The sequence below is a fragment of the Phaethon aethereus genome (assembly GCF_964289735.1).
Source record: "Phaethon aethereus genome assembly, chromosome: 7".
NCBI classification, from domain to species: domain Eukaryota; kingdom Metazoa; phylum Chordata; class Aves; order Phaethontiformes; family Phaethontidae; genus Phaethon; species Phaethon aethereus.
The window spans coordinates 32,250,069-32,267,788 of record NC_138583.1 but is presented as its reverse complement, the minus strand read 5'-3'; the positions used below and the strand labels follow the sequence as shown (position 1 = coordinate 32,267,788).

General features: G+C 39.1%; 1 protein-coding gene across 1 annotated transcript in view; it reads left to right on the top strand.

Annotated features, from left to right (window-relative positions):
* Positions 1 to 12,409: 12,409 nt before the first annotated feature.
* The window catches only part of ABLIM1 (actin binding LIM protein 1), a 90,542-nt gene continuing 85,231 nt past the window's right edge, over positions 12,410 to 17,720 (top strand). Inside the window, exons 1-2 of the mRNA XM_082002337.1 lie at positions 12,410 to 12,531; positions 15,375 to 15,484. Coding sequence (XP_081858463.1) covers positions 12,425 to 12,531; positions 15,375 to 15,484 — 217 coding nt within the window. The 5' untranslated portion in view covers positions 12,410 to 12,424. The remainder of the gene's footprint in view (positions 12,532 to 15,374; positions 15,485 to 17,720) is intronic.

Below are 17,720 nucleotides of genomic sequence, written 5' to 3'. Positions count from 1 at the left end.
GAGTGGAATAGTATAGTAGTGTAATTGCTATAATTCTGTTCTTCTGCTTCCTAAGTAGATGGTATATAGCAGAAATTAGAAATACTGGTTTTCCTGTGTTACTGAGGTTTTTTTTAAAAAGTCACAAGTTACTTGCATGCTGAAAAATGAATGGCTAGAATCTAAGAAATTCTGTGTTTGTATTACCTGTGGTGTTCAGTTAAATACAGCTAGATAGCTCAAAAAATACTTAACTTTCTCCTGGATATTGATGTCGCTCATCTGTGTCAAACTGGAATGGTATCAGCCCATTGTGAAGGCAGAGAGGAGCACTGTCTGCCCTGTTCCTGAAATGCTTGGGGTAATGCCTGTGTCTTTACTACAGTTGCTGTATTTCAAACTTCTGGATGTTATAGAAGCCCTAAGCAGTTCAAAAACAGCAACAAGCAGTTTCTTTTACTGTTTCTGCCCATAGTCAGTAGTGATCTCATTTTACAGAAGACACTGGATTAGGGTATTTCTAGCAGCAGTCTACCTGAGACCCTTTGAGTTGTGAAGAAGAATGGAAATTCAGGCCAGGGGCAAAAACCGTGACTAGAACCTCCCGATAAAGCAAGGCGGCAAATGGAACAGAGCTCTGGAATTATTCTCCTCCTGGACGCACTAGATTAATCTTGCTGGGTTTGGGTGGTCTAATTTCTTCTTTCACTTGTGTTTTAGTTACTTACTCATATACTGCTTTTGTGCTTTGACTGTTCTATTGCAAGGCTGGGTTAGTAGGATACTACTTTTTTTTTTTTCTTTTCCGGCTCCCCTTGGACAATATCTAAACTCATTGTGGCTTCTGCTTATGGAGATATTTCCAAGCTGATGACAGTTTAATATTCAGTAATATTATTGATCTCATGACTGGTTGCATGAAGATTGCCAGAGAAGGGAGAGATATAGAAATATCTCTTTCTGATGGAAATTAAACTATTTTTTATCATTAGCTTGTTAAGGAAACTTTGAGCTTGTGAAGGTGACTGATTGCATGCAATCGCATATTGGTTAGGAGAAAGGAGTGACAGCGTGGCTTCTGCCTGTTTGTAGTATCTGCACATCCCAGTTTGAACTGAGAGTGCCAGTGCTGAATCATAGAGACTTTTCTCTTGCTGCTCATTCAGTCTGTGCCTTATTAGTTGGGTTTGCCAGCAAGTGAGTGTCATCTTTTTTGTGTTCGTTTGTTGTTCACTGAGGGGAAGGAAAGGAGGGTGTGTGAGAAGCTGCCTCAAGCCCTGTTTTGAATTGTATCCCTGAGCTGCAGAGCTTATTTATTGCTGGGCCTCATATTTAAGCAAATGCACTTCTTGTTTAAACCATATAGTTATTTACTTATATAGCATGTTGTCTGGACATACAAGCAGGACACAGCTGTTCAAGTAAGGATTTTTTTCATCTTCATCTAATGGGTTTTTAATGTGACATGACTGCGACTCTACAGGAGGTGGAGTTAGAGCCCCTCAGCGTATACAGTATGTTGTTAGCTAGAGGAAACCAGACAACCAAAGCCACCTGTGGATGCAGCTTTCTCCTTTCTGTATAATAAAGTTTGCTTTTGAGACTTCAACTTGTACATCTACAATGTGAAAGACTTGAACAAGCACATGCTTGTCTGACTGCTGTCCTGCCTGCTGAAAATGTTTAAACTTTTACCGATAGGCTTAGTCTAATAGTCTAGTAAAGATGTGGAAAAAATCCATTTCTTCATAAAGCTGTCACACTAGTTGTATAGTAGCAGAGTTTCAGTGTGAACCTGTTCTTATTTCATTCTGTATGGGATTCCTTTGTTTTGTTTTACTTTTATTGCCATCCATACTCTCAACTGTGTTTACATCATACTGCTAAGCGTGTTTGATATGGTTGTAATCCTGCTTCCCTAGGTTATGTCAGAGACGCATAGGCACTCCGTGATTGCTTGGCACGCATGTCACTGGTGGTTGCTGCACTGCAGGAACACGGTGACTTAAGCCTCCATGCTGCATCAGCCAGCTCAGGACCTGCTCATGTGTCATGTTATGTGATCAGACAATCATCTTCCCCGGTGCTGTGTCCGACCCTGGAATCTTTCTCAGAACAGACTAACTGCTTCCCGAGACAGATGACAAGTAAAACTTCCACTGACTGATGTGTCCCCATCCCCTCACGATAAGATGCAGCTAGCTGTTGCTGCCTGCCTGTTGAGATCCAAGTGGGTACAGCCGTTTTGTCCTATCTGCCTGGCAAGGCTGGCTAGTTCTATTTGTGGCTCCAGATAAGAGCTGCTAACAAAACCCAAAGAGCCTGTCCCCCAGAAGGTGAGCTCTGCCAGCCTCCTCGATAGGCAAAGAATCTCAGGCAGTCAGCAGCTGACTGGGAGCTGGAGTTAACAGGGAAATGATGGACGGGGGGGGATAAGAGACATTCAGGAGTGCAGCTCCAGGAGCACTGTTCAGAGCAGTTGACTTTGGCTGTTTTATAACAAAGTCCTCGTTGTGTGTTACAAGTGCAGGTTTAATTGGTTTCTGCCTTATCTACAATTGTAATAAATAAGTTTTAATTTCTATTTTACCGGGAGTACACTGCTCTTGCCATACCAGATTGTTAATGGTTACCAGGCAATGGAAGCAGCAGGCTGAGAGTTTGGAGGGAGAATAGACTGAGCTAGAGACCTCATTGTTTTACTTTTTGTCTTTAATAATCATTAACATTAACAAGAATGAATTTGTAGCTTATAAAGAAGTAAAAAGTCTTTTCTTGTAAGCATCTATATACATGAATAACCTTTCTGGAAAAAGTTACTGTTCACTGCAATGTCTGTTGCATATGTAAGTGTGGGATCAGGCCCTAAATTATGATGTGCATGAGCAGAGATTTTAATCTCTCAGTTGTGATCTGATACAAATGATAATTTTGTCATTGTCAGTTGATTACATTCATTTTACCCTATTGCATGTACTAGGAGAGGAAACTTTGAGGCTAGCAAAATTGCTGTAATAAGACTTTATTATTTATTATTAAGCCTATGATTCATCTTCTGTGTTAGAGGGAAATGCTGGTTTCAATGCAGTATATTGCTTAACAGAACAAGCTTTAAGCTTGCATAGTAATAATGTAGAAGTTTACATAGCTTGATTTTGGTATATGTAGAGATAGGTTGCATTATCTTAGCAAGGTAATGTAGTATTTGTGGTAGGAGTATTTAAAATAATAAATTGGAAAACATAGTAAAAAAAAAAAAAGAAAAAAATTCTCATAAATAAGCAATCCTGCTGTGAGAATATGGATGGTGTCCTAAAGTTTTCTAGTCCTCACTATGTGGCATAAATGTCTGTCATTTTATTAGGCTATGCCAGGTGGAAGTGTTTCACTGTATATGAATGTTTTACATGCTGTAGTGATACCAGATATCCAAAGTCAATTACCAGCTAATATTCTTGCTAATTATAAGGCAAAGTGAAGTCTTGGCATACAGAAAGCATTCCACAAACCCAGAGTATCCCATGGAGAAGAAACTTCTAGCTTCTATTAAAACATTGTTATAAATTATCATAAAACAGTTTCTTAATTATGGAACAAATGCCCTAACTTCCCTCTTTTGAGTTAGATGCCTCTCAAGCTTCTTTAGGAAAGCCCACATCAACGTGTACTTGCAGAATCCTCTGTGGTATGTTTACGTTCCAGGCCCAGGACTGTTTCTTTTATGTGATGACTTTTGCAAGGCTCCATCATCTGTACCGCAGTGTGCTTGATGGGGAAGGAGGAAGTTTCCTAAGTTTAGATTTTGGGATGCTCTGTAATCTTTGACTTTGAACTGGATCTTCCTCCCTTGAAGGACTGGGAAGAAGTTAGGGTCATGTAAGCAGACACTGTATCAACAGGCTGGAATGTGTTTTAAATCATTAGTTCTTTGACCTTTGATCTGTCATCAGATTACATCAGTGGTGGCAGGAGGAGGCTGCAAACTGGCTGCTGGGTAGTTAGTGCTATTAATAGTTCAGTGTCAGTGGATGGAAAGTTTAAATATGAGGACATTCTTGTAGTAGATATCCAGTGCACTGTTAAAAGATCTCTGCATTTCCATAAATACTTCTGAAACAGAAACTGATCTGTGGATATGGTAACGTAACTGGTGGATAGAATGTGCTCCTTCCTGAGCATCGGGAAATTATATGAGGTCCCTCAAAGCTCTGAATCACTGAACCAAAGAGACTTCTTTATATAAAAACTATCCAGGCTTGGAATTCTCTTTCAGTACACCGTGGTTCTGCTTGCTAGCTTGTGAACTCCCCTTTTCAGCATGGTTATTGAAACAGCCTTTAACATTAATAAGTCTTTTGATTTTTCTCAAGAGTGTTTATATTTTCAGTTTTTTCCTAAACCAGAGTGTCTTGGCTTTCATTTAAAGAAAAGAGCATTTCTAGTCATTAAAATATAAAACATTGGCAAATACAAACCTGAAATGCTCTAACAGCGGAATACAAATAAAAAGGACAGAAATGTTATAATATCGTGGTTTGGATGGTCAGGACTTTGGGGATGAGTCCCATGAGCTTGACAGATTGCAGCTCTGTATCCTTTATCCATGGTAGAAAGTCCCATGGAAGGGAATGAGGAAGAATGAGTTGAGATTTTACAGGTGAAAATGAAAGGGACATACTTGTTGCTGAAGAGATCAGTACACAAATCAAGTGAAAAAGCAAAAAGGGAGGCACGCTGTTGTCTGTGTGCACAGGGAGACTTAATGAGAACATGTTTAAGAACAGCAAATCAGGTTTGAACAGTTTAGAAAATCCAGGGAGTAATGGGTTTCTGCTGTTCCTGGGAAGCTAATGGAGGTTAACATTTCTCCCATGATGGGAAATGGGATTCAGATGTGAATTCATGCATTCAAGCAGATGATATGAAAGCAAGCCTCAGTTGTGGCCATAAGACTAACTGTGTCTTGAAGCCTGTTCTTTTTCTTGCAGTGATTCCTATTGGTATTTCACTTCAAGTTTAGGTAAGGGCCTGGGAAGTTTGCTCTAAAATAGGCTGATTTCCTGCAAAATGACCCTAACCCTCCCATAACCCATAAGCAGCAGGGAGAGCTCTGTCTCATTAGTGGCAGTAGCCTTTGGGATGGTAATGAGCTGTTTCAGGGGTGCAGCAGATTTTAAACTGTATCCAACCCCTTGGCAATGAAAGCCACCAGTCATCCTCAACACTTGTGGAAAACAGTCTCCGTAAGGCTTCCTGAGGACTCCCTGCTCACCACTGAAGAGGCATCTTGGGTGAGGTGACTGTGGACTTTGACAGTAGGGCTCAAACTATACCCATAGTTTTGCCTCACACTGTTCTCCTGTCATCTGACCTTTTCCTGCCTTTCTACTTGTTTTCAGTAGCAATGTTCTATTTTAGTTGCATCTTTTTTTCCAAATTATTTTTTTCCATTTTCATATAAAACACCGAATCGTTAATTTTTGCTTTTGTTGACAGGAAAAAGATCCCAAGCAGTTTCGTCCCATTCTAAAGTAGATTCCTGTTTTTCTCTTGAGGTTTTAATGGCAATTGGTTGACACTGATCTTAGTTTAGTTGGGCCTGAGGTCTTTTTCAGTGACCAAACATTTGACAGGAAATGAAATTAATTGCACTGTTTGGCTGATGTTGACAAAAGCTGACAGATGCCATGTCAGATTTTAACAACCTACTGGATCCCTTTGAAAGTAGCGGACCAGCAGAATGATTTGCAGGTGCTTGAGGAGTGGGGCAGAGCATCCTTATGGGAATAAGAAAAGTTCCTTGGGTTTGTTGTCAGATGTATCCTTCATTTGCCTGGCTTGTTACATAAGTCTATGGATGAGGTAGATTTGCTTTTGTTCTATTCTTACATCCTTGGTTTGCTTATTTGTAATCTTCTTAGAGAGATCTGTCATCCAGCTATCCCAGGCTAAACTTTGACATTTTTCCACCAATTGCATTTTCTTCAAGGTTCATTTCCCACAGGGCCATAAATGACTTTGATCTCCACCTAGTGCTTAGTTTAATGTGAAAGGTGTTTTAAATGGTTGAATGATTCTTGCCATTGCTTCCATTCTGGTGCACAAAACATTGATATTTCAGCTGGGAAGCTGTCATCTTGGTACATTATATATGGCTGTTCCTTGTTTGCTGTTGAGCTCAGGTACTAGCTATTGTCTGTTAGATTGCTAGAAAGACTGAAATATATGCATGTGAGATGTGGGCAGGGAAGTTTCCCCTTTGCAGTATTGTTTAGTCTCCAGTGATAAGGAGAAAACCAAATAAAGCTGACTGCGTAGGACTAAAGGCAGTGTCATGACGTTGACTGGGAAGTTGATTAAGTTAAAACTCTGAGCTCATCTGAAACTCAGCCATCACTGGTGGTTTCAGTTGAGTGAAGGCTTGCCTTAAATGCTTAGGGGTTTCACTGAAGTACCCCTCTGAGAATTACTTGTGTCACCATGACAACGGCACTCAGTAGGCATGCAGGCAGGATGTTTGAAATGGAGGGTCAAGGCTTTCCAAGGGAAGAGAAGGACCTGGCTGGAGGCCGGAGGGTGCTTCTCATGGGGATCCCAGACCAGTTTCGGGGAAGAGGGGAGAAATGCAGTCTCATCTTTTGCTCAGGAGATATTTTAGCTGCTAAACCTTTCTTCCAGCTGGTGACTAGATCATGAAGCAGATTTTAACATCACCTGTATTTATTCCATGTTTATAAAGACATTTTGACTTCCCAGGGTTGTTTTTAAAGTCAATCTAGTGAAATGAGAAGAGATTCCAGAACCACTGGGAATACTGGACACAGTTCCAAATAGCTTGGACCAAAATGCATGTCTCATCAGTGTATGGGAAAAAAATCTCCAGTGACAAGAGTGTGACAAACAGTTATCAAGATCTCTGTTACAACTTTTGCAAAAAGCTGTATGCAGTTTCTTAATGGTGCCTTGTAATCTTTCTGAAGCATGGTTTCTGGGGTTTACCATTCTCATGTGGTCTTTTGATCTACAGTCATTCTTTAAATGACTAAAGGAACTGGAGGTTATGCTATCAAGAAAAGTGTTGATAACAGGAATAAAACAAAGGCAGAGAAAGACTTAGTTCATTTGAAACGTGGAAACTTTAAACTTTAATAATAACATGAACCTTGCTTTCATCAATACAGGATTTGTTAAGCTCTCTCTTGGGAAAAAAACAAACAAACAGATTTTTCCTGTGTATTTGTTTAGATGTAGATGATAAACTGAAACATTGCCAAATTCCTTTCTACCTTCAAACAAGAAATCCATTATGTCCTAAAAAGTAAATGTTGTATGAATATTTCCCCACTTGAGAACAGCACCATTATTCTATGAAGCTTAGAAATATTAGAAAGAAATAAAACCCCAATAGGAAATTGAATTTGCACCTTATTTAATGCATGATGACAAAGCAGATCATTAGACTTTTCTTAATGAATAGCATTCAATTCTGCAAAGTGCGAGCCCATGCTCATAGAGTCTGCGTGTGTGATTTTGTTTCTTCAGTGTTGAAACAGTTTTTATTTAATACCAACTTGGAGTTATTTTACTAAGGGCCTGTTTTTTCAACTCACACTGACAGTACCTTTATGGAAATCCTACATAATGCTCAGTAGGATCAAATCCTACTTCCATTCACTTTGAAAAAATCTGATCTCTTAATTTTCATCATATCCATTAAAGCTTGGAAGTGACTCAGCTTAAGAGTGATCCCAGTCCTTTGAGATCACAGACAATTGGATTGCTTTTGAGCAGCTACCGTTGGTTGTAATAGCCCCGGCTTGCATACACAGACCCTGTAGCTTTGAGAGCTGACAGCAGCACTGATGGTATCCCCAGTCTTCTTGTGTTCCAGGGATGTAAAACAGTAGCTCCAGAGAGCAGTTCAAGAGAGAAAAAGCTTGTAGGTCTGTGTTTTCCATACTGTGTGAAGCAGGACTGTATTCCAACTTATTCCATTCACAAGAGAGGCAGCATGGTCTGTTTGGAGTATGAAATGCTTTGATATATAGACTGTGAGAAGAAGACTGAGTTTCTCCAGGAGCTGTTGAAGATAATGGTTTTCTTTTTTCATTTAAAGAAAAAGGCTGATTTTTTTGCCTCTATGCTTGTGGGAATAGAAACGCTCCCCAGTGTTCCTGTTTCAGAAAAGAGATTCTGGTCAGGTAGAATGGAATTTCTTCTATCACGTCGAGCAGGAAGGGTTCTTGGGGAGATGTTATTCTTCTGTAGAACTCTCCATGTGATGGATGTTCACAGAATACTTCTTGCTTTTTGCCGTCTCAAGCATGATTTGTCTATCACTATTGGCTCTACTAATTCTTTCAAAGTTGTTTTTCCCATCAGCATAGGAAAAAACTGAAAGAACATAATTTGATGTTTCCTATGAACTGTCATCATTTTGATATTCGTTTTTCTTTGATGACATGATATTTGTATAACAGCAGTTGCCTAGATCACACTATTGGGATTTATTGTACATATGTAGTGATCACAGCTGGTTTCTCTTCATTGCTTCTGCTGTTTGTGGTATGAACAATGCTGGGCAGATGGTCTTTCTTTTTAATAAAAACAATCACAATTCATCCCTCTTTTCTGTGTTTTTTCTATAGTGATCATAAATACGTGTGCTAAGGCAATATGTTTAAGCTTGAGGGGATTTATTACCAGAACCTTGACTTCTGCACAGTTGCAAAAAGGGGAAAAACAAAAAGCTGTTTAAATCCCTTCCTTGTTTGCACACCACATTGTATACCAAGAGTGGATACAGTCACGTTCATCCTTTCTGATTTGATCTCTGACTCAAAGTGAAAGCAGCCTGCTGGAACAGCATTTTTCCAACCATGGATGTTAACAGTCTGGATGACCCTTGTTTCGCCCGTGTAACTTAAAGCTGTGATTAGTGATCGGAACACATGGGCTAAATTGCCTGCAAAAATCCGTTGTACTATGGGGTTGCCAGGACTTGTCTTTAATTCTTGCAGATTGGTGTGTGCTTCCTGCTGTGGGTGTGCCAAAGACGATGAATCTGTTGGTGGTTCACATCATAAGCAGTTCTGCTTGTGCCTGAATTCATGACTTGCCGGTATGAGAGAATTTAACTCATTCTGAGTTATGGACAAAAAGAAGAGGTTGGGTGGAAAGGACACTTCATAAAGAAAAGGGCAAGAGAAAGAGCTTCTTTTTAATAATAATAATTACTGTCTTTAAAAGACTTGCCAAATAATTTTATCTCCCAATTTGATTGCTAGTCTTGAATCCCTGTAGCCATGCAAAAAGGATAAAGCTTAATAACTGTGCGTGCATGAATACTTTCATTAAAGTTTGTAACGTTTTTTGCAAGTAGTGATCTGCCACAGACCTCTGTATGATATGTTGAAGCTGGATTTTCAGAAGAAGCTAGAACAGAGGTTGCACTGAAAGTTACTTTTGATCGTCCTACCTTATTAGGCCCATTACCTGCCTAGGCAAAGAGAGCCATAATGACTAAACGAGTTTTTCAAAAGGTGACTCACTGGTGGAACTGGGGACCATAGTAGAGAGCCAGAGAGTTCATATATGCAGCTCCTGAGGCAGATCCAGCAGCATGCTGAGTATGCTTTCAGCTTGAAGCTGAAGTATGTATCATAGAAACGTTTGGGTTGGAAGGGCCTTTAAAGGTCACCTAGTCCACCCCCCCTGCAGTGAGCAGGGACATCTTCAACTAGATCAGGTTGCTCAGAGCCCCGTCCAACCTGACCGTGAATGTTTCCAGGGATGGGGCATTTATATAGACTTGGACGTTAAAGCTACAAGCTAAATTACAAACTAAAGGAGGTTAGGAAGAAACTTTTGCATAGACACATGAGTACTCTACAGCTCTATGAAATTTAGCAGCTTCTGAGGCATCTGGTATTGACCACTCCGTGACAATACTCCAGTTTATACACTGTAACCACAGGATCTAACAGTCTGAATACTGAAGTAATCCCTGACAACTTTTAAGCATTAAAGTAGAATTCTCAGTTACTCCATGATCTAATTATAAGGATCTGCCAAAGGTAACTCTGGACTACCAGTGGAAAATGGTCTTCAACTCAGGAAGAGTCTGAGGGGAAGTGGTGATGTGATGTAGAGGTCACAGTATTTTCTGCCTAATGGTTACATGATGCCGTATGCTTAATTTGAAAATAGTATTTTAAACAAAATGGAGATCAGTAGAAAAAAAATGGAAGAATGATGGAAAACAAACCAAGAGGGTTTTTTTTGAGGTGTACCTGAGAACCAGCTTAGAGCATTTTGCATGCTATTTTGAATGCTACCATGACATGTAATTTGTTTGCACGTGAAATACTAACACTGTTCTATGCAGAAATGTGAAACTGGAAGACTGCTAGCACTTATACTGCTTCAATTCTAAGTTGCATTTTAGTGCATTCTGTTTATTATTATTCTATTAGTTATTGTTACAGAACACTCATTAGACCTCTGAGGCTTGGCAAGAGGCAAACAGAGAATTTACAATCCCTGACCCAAACACCTTGCGATTTTAATTTTCAAGGCAGGTAGCTAATAGGATATTAGCCCATTTTAACAGGGGAGAGAACGAATGTTGTGCATGACATTGTGCCATGACATTGTGCTTGGAGTTTGTGGGGGAGAGATGAATTGAACCCAGTTCCCCTGATAATCTTTCTGTATTTCATATTTCAATCTTTCAGGGACTCTTTAACTGCAGGAACCTAGAATTTATTATTCTGCTGCTTATTTATTTTCCCTTAATAATCAGGATTTCTGATATTCGATACTTTTGATATTTGATCTGAACATACATGAATGTTATGAAGAGCGATGAGATGGAGTTGCTTGCAGAGTAAGAGTTAAGCTAGCATCCTAGACCACTGTGAAGAGTACTGTCTCTTACTGAATTACACCAATACAGCAATATACAGATGAGCAGTAGGAGTGGCTGAAACCAAAATGCCTGGGAGCAGTCATACATAAATTTGTTTAAGAATTCATCTAGCAGCTCCTATTTATGCTTTCTCACTGAGGTGAATAAAGGGCTTTTTTAAAAGCTAGCATGAAGCAAGTAGTATTTTTCGTGCTACTGTGGGATGTTAGAAACATTCAAGTCCTTTGTCAATCCAAGCCAAAGCAGAAGTGTGAAATTCAATCTCCCATCTCCCATGTCTGTTGTGGGATGGATTGCTTTCTCTCTCCTGTGTTGACCAGAAGATGCCAATGTAGCACTATGAATATTTTCTTAAAGCAAAACGGGCACCTGGTTGTGATGTGTTTTAGTTTGGGTGAATAAGCATTTAACAGTGGAAAAAGTGCCAAGTCACAGAAATGCTTCACCGGTCCTTCACCTTTTTACTGATACGATTATTTTTCCCAACGAAGCTGTACATGGCCACAAGTCTATATGCAAATATTAGAGTTGTTTATCTTAATCCATGAAGTACAGGGAATATAATATGTGAAAGACTAACAGAAGACCAATGCAGATTAGGCACTCAAAGGTAATAGTACTTCTTGGGACAATAATTCCTGTTCAGAATACAGGTGGGGAATACTCTTTCTTCCGATTTGCTCTATCCAGTATCCAGTATACTGTTGTATAGTTTAGCTGCATATATCATGAAGTATATATAGTGGAGATGTGGCTAGATTTTTAATGCTTGATTGTCTCTTCACTGCATCTTTCTCCCAGTATTTATGTCTAAATTGATACTGTAAAATCAACCTGAACGTTTCAAAGATCATGCTTTTTAAAGCAAAACGAAAAGTATTAATGCAGCGGTGGTGGAGCAGCTCAGTGTTATCTGGGGACTGGAGGAGTTAATCTAAACTATATGACGTTTCAAAAATATTCATTGTTTCAAAAAGATGCAGCACCTTAAATGCTTTTTAAAATAAAGCACATGCTTGCAGGAAAAATGTATGCTAGTGTATAAAATAGTAAAATCTGTACTATTTACGGAATCATATCTTTTCTTCTGCTCACCTCCAGTCCCAGAAGTGAAAGCAAGATTGCATTGGTACAAATATCTCTGATAACATGATTAATTGGTTGATTGGAGGTAACTGAACTCTTGGTGAGGACCAAGCACATGAAAGTTATGATTATGTAGATTCCTCCAAGGAAAGTCTTAAAAGCTCTTTTGTAGCCAGAGAATACCAACATCTCCTGGGATGTCAAGGCATGTAGTGACAGCAGCAGAAAGCAAAAATATGATAGAAGGGAGCAAGACCACCAGGGTCATCTCATTTGTCGGCAGCATAGACTGTCGCTGACATCCTTAGTAGGTATATTTTTCCAAACTATCTGTGTGGTTTTTTTCTTGCAGTGTGTGGCTGTGACTTGGCACAAGGAGGCTTTTTCATTAAGAACGGGGAATATCTTTGCACCTTGGATTACCAGCGCATGTACGGTACCCGCTGCAACGGTTGTGGGGAGTTCGTGGAAGGTGAAGTAGTGACAGCTCTGGGAAAAACTTACCATCCAAGCTGCTTTGCCTGTACTGTTTGCAAGTAAGTCATCCCTTTCAACTAACATAGCATGAACCCAGCACAAGGAAAACAGAGGAGGGTATCACCTCAAGACATATTTCTCTGTGGGAAGCATTTGGTTGGAAAAGATCTGCTGCAGGTCTGACTTTGAGAGTCTTGAAAATATCACTCACTTATTTGGGGGACACAGCTTCTCGGTTACATATAGTTCTCTGTTCTCAAAGAGTTACTCTCACATATGAAAGAATTAAATATCAGGCTTACATGTTGAGATAACGGAGGTGGATTGGGTTGAGTTCAGGTGATCAGCCCAGCTTGATGGGAGAAATGAGGTAAAGGAAGATTCTGGCTGCTACAATACAGAAGTCATTTGGGCTGTAAGAACAGTTAAACAACTGAAAACATTCTGGAGACTCATTTTCACATCATGTAAGAACACATGGCTTTGGGATAACTGTGATTCCCCTCTTTTTCCCAAATACTATTTCTTGTCCCCAGTAAGAGAACCAGTCTTCAGTTCTACAGAGAATCAAAAGAAGTTAACTAAGGCTGTGTGGATGGGACAAAAGATGGCATTTTTAACTTCTTCTTTAGTTTAAATTCTCACTAAGATACTCATTTAGAAGACTAGAGGGCAGATCTTCCACATGCTCTCATAGCGTGCTCAGTTGAGCAGTTCTATACTTGAAGATCTCAGCTGAGCTTTACAGCCTAAACTCAACCCAAAGTCCTTATGCATAGTGTTCTCTATTAGCTGGCTCTAGGCACTGAGACTATGCTAGAATTTAGGCTGTCTTAGTATGTACCTTATTGCTATGGTGATTGGTATAATATTTTGGATACACTGGAGGTAATAAAGCTTCTCTAGGTTTTTATAATAGTGGCACATTTTTATAGTAGTAAAAATCTTCTAGACATAAAAGTGAAAGTGAAGTGATACTATGGTGCCATCATGATTCCACAGAAAGCCAACTGTGTTATGTGTATACTTACTATTTACTAATCTGGAATTAAGATGGCCATCCAGTTGTTCATTTCTGCAGTTCAGAACCCTGCAAGTAAATCAGGACTTTTCTTAAATAAGTTTCAGTGTAATGCCTGAGGGACATACAAGGAGCATCAGAATAGAGATGTAGGTGGATTTCATAGAGAGGGAGGATCCAAAAGACAGGGCCTGTTCCTTTGTAGTCTTGGAGGAAAACAGGACAGTGGAGTTCTCCAAAAGTCAGAATCTGACAGTGGGTGAATTGTCTGAAACTTAATGCAGGAGGATGACATGAACAAGAAAGGCAAGAATCTACATTCTGAGATAGTACCTTGTTGGAGATCCCATCATATGATGCATCTGGGTATTAGTGTACCTTGTTGGAGATCCCATCATATGATGCATCTGGGTATTAGTGTACCTTGTTGGAGATCCCATCATATGATGCATCTGGGTATTAGTGTACCTTGTTGGAGATCCCATCATATGATGCATCTGGGTATTAGTGTACCTTGTTGGAGATCCCATCATATGATGCATCTGGGTATTAGTGTACCTTGTTGGAGATCCCATCATATGATGCATCTGGGTATTAGTGTGGCAGACTTGCCAGGTGCTACCCTAATCTTTTATAGCTATCTCTGATGAGTAGTTTAAGTACTTTGTCCTATAGTCTCATACATTTTCCAAGACCTTTTCTATTGAAAGTGTTTTGACCATTTTTATGTTTGATTTTAGTGTGTGAATTTACTCTATGTTGGTAATCATATGATGTGTATGTTTCAGATTGATCTCCCAAGAACAGTGTGAAAGTAGATGATATAGTATGAAACCTGACATCAATTTTCTGTACATTGACTTGAATCAATCTTTTTATGTTGAATGAACAAAACATGAGTCATTGGAATGGATTAATGAAATGCAGTATTGCTGCTGATTTATTTATGGCCCACTTAGGAATGGCAGTGGAAAGGAAACTAGAACATTGCCCTAAACATTTTGTTTTGTGGAAACAAGCAGATGTTCATTTGTTAAGCACGGTTTTGGAGTGAAGTGTGGTGTAGGGGGGTCTGTAGTCGGCAGCTAAAGCTACTTACTAAAGATCTGGAGTTATTGAACCTTCTCATTTTAGTGAAATGCTCATACAAAATTTTGTTCATCCTCTGTTTTATCCACCAAATAAGCATTAACAGCAATGTCAACTTCTGCCTAAAACACATTCTTAACATTTTGTTGGCTTCAGCAAATAATCTCAAACTTCCATAGTCTGTTCAGCCTTCACCTTTTTCCTAACACCATCTGCACAGGTAGCAATTACAGCGGTGGTTCTGCAATGCAGATACCTATTTTAAAGCTCTAGGAGAATGCATGTGGATAACTTTTTTTTTTTTTTTTTTGCAAACGGCTACATCCACTGTAATAGAGTCTTATATTTCATTGCTGAATACAGATGAATTTAGTGTATTTATGAGTGACTAGATCCACATTCCCTCACTAGCATCAAGACCAATTCCTGTTCTTCCTTTGAGTTTTCTTCTGTACGGTTTCCTACACACAACATCATGCTGAGACCATCATAAATAAAGCTGTTGTGTCTAAGTGGATTTCACTGTCGTCTACTCTTTAGATAAAATGTGTTTGATAATTTTTTTAAAGCCAAAATACAAGGCAAGTCTAACCTCTGCTCTGCTTGCATCCACGGATTGGATTTCTTCCAGTGCCTGGCTTTTTCAAGGCCACATTGCAGAAACTATTTGGCCTGAGTTTCTGTAAAATATTGATTGCACTGAGGGAAGGCAGCAAAATCAAGGCATAGGGAACAGAGGAAAATTTCTGGCATAACCTTTGCTAAAATACATTTTTCTCTTTAACTCTCCAGGCGTCCATTTCCACCAGGCGATCGTGTTACCTTTAATGGAAGGGACTGTCTCTGTCAGATGTGTGCTCAGCCAATGTCTTCCAGTCCAAAAGAATTGTCTGCCTCAAGCAGTAAGTATTCCATCTTCTTTCTGAAGCCTCTCGCTTTCCCGGGATGACCAGTGTTTGGTTGAAACTAACTTTAATGCAATCTTTACGTGTTTTTTTTTTTCTTTTTCCTCACCCTTAGAAATGTGAACTATCTCTGGGAACCTTCTTTTTTTCTTTCCCTTTTTTTTTTTTCTTCATGAAAAGTGTCTGTTACTACAGGCGGGAAGAGACACTTACATATTTCAATATGAGCAAATGACTTTTCCCCAATGACTGGGTTTTTAAAAGGGCTTATTCTGCTTTTATAGGCACTGGAAAAGTACTTGATGAAATCTGAGGTTTCAGAGTTGATAGATTCTACTTTTTTTCCATGTATAATTGCACAGATTTAAGTATTCAAAAGAGGACAAAGTCAGAGGAAATTAATTTTCTTCTACTATTAAACACTTTTAATTAATTATTCTTTAAAAGGAGCATCACCAGGATTATGCCTCCAGTAAACTGATACCACAATGATACTGTGATCAGAACCTCAAGAAACTGTTACAAAAAGAGAGAAGTTAAGGGAAAAGAGACAATGAAGAAAGTTTGTGAGGGAAATTAACTTGGTTTGCTGTTGGGTTTTAATGTTTTTAAAAGATAATTTGTAAATTACTGATATTAATCTCTGCCTCTGGTAGTTAATTCTTTTAATCTTTGTGGATTTATGATTCGTTCTTTGACTGCTGGATTGTACTCAACACTCTATAATGACTTACCCAGTATAGTTTTATAATTCAAAATGGCTACAGATTTCATTGTGACAATAGATAGTTTTCCACCAATGTTGGTTTCCTCCAGGGAGACACTGTGTGTCTCATACTGGTTACTTGGCTTTGAGATCTAGGATTATGAAGTGCAACGTAAAGGCAAAGTTGAATAATGTTTGTGCTCAGTGGATGAGTCAAGTGAATCTCAGGTTATCTGATTTGCCTGAGAACATGTAATCAGACACTTAGCAAAATGGAAAATGAGAAACTTTTTGTTATCGTGCTTTTCTGTCTATTAAGTGATATTTTCCACTATAACTGTAGATTTGGAGCTGAAAATGCACAGACCTAGTCAGTTAAGGAAGAATTTAGGAACCTGACAAAAGCCTTACAAGACTTACAAACCAACATGGAAATGTATGAGGTACTTCAGGCACCCAGAGAGTCCTTCTGAGACAAAGGAATGATGTGGAAATTTTATTTTCATTACTGATATTTAGGAGGCATAATCAGTAAGGAACTGCAAGGCATAGGGACCTCAGTCAATACTGACGTTCTTTTTCCAAGCATGTCACAGCACTGGTTCCCAAACATCTGGTGTGCAATGATAAAAGTATCTGGATTACACTACATCTGGTTCTCAAAAAGTGGCGGACGTGTCCAGCACTGTGGCCACTTCTCAATACATGACTCCAGGTGCCAAAATGCCCCCTAGCAGATGATAGTCTAAAGTTGTCTGATGGTGAGCAAGCAAAAGAGCTGGAGAGTCACTTCCTGATGGCCATAGTCTCTGCTTGAATTGCCTCTTGGGTTCCACACTTAAGCCATAGGTAGCAAGGATTATAAAACAATCTTCCCTGCTGCTTGTGATGAGATTTTTTTTTTTTTTTTTTTTTTTTTTTTTTTTTTTTTTAAATTTTAAATCAGAATTGGGTCCTGCTGGGCAAACTGCCTTACCAGTACACACAGCAAGAGAGGTCCTGCTCTTAACAATTTAGAGTGGACTACTTTGAAATCTGGAAGTACCTGCCACTATGCATCTTGTTCTTTTATGGAGAAAGACTTGTAGGAAGATATAGTATGGAGTTTCTTGTCATTTTAGAGCAAAACTCTCCAGAACAGACAAATAAAAGCAAGACCAGTGTGTGTTTATAAGTTCAGAAAAACTCAATTAAAAGAATACTAATGAAGCGTCCTCTGTCTTCAAAGATATGCCAGCTGCTGCTTTAGCTTTGTGCAAAAGTTGACTTAGAGACGGAGAAGTCTTTCTTGCTGGTACTGAAGGGTAAATTTTAATTAGTACAAGCTGTTCCAGATTGCTTCTACATCTCTCCTGCTGAATCAGACAGATCATTTTTTTCTGATGCTTTGCCTGTTTTTGAAAGGATTTTGTTTTCAATGCAAGTTTTTTTAGAACAGAATCGCATTCATACTATACATCTATTTTATATCCTATATTGCTGTTAGTTTCCCCTGATTACTTCCAAGTTGATTACTAGAGGAGGCTT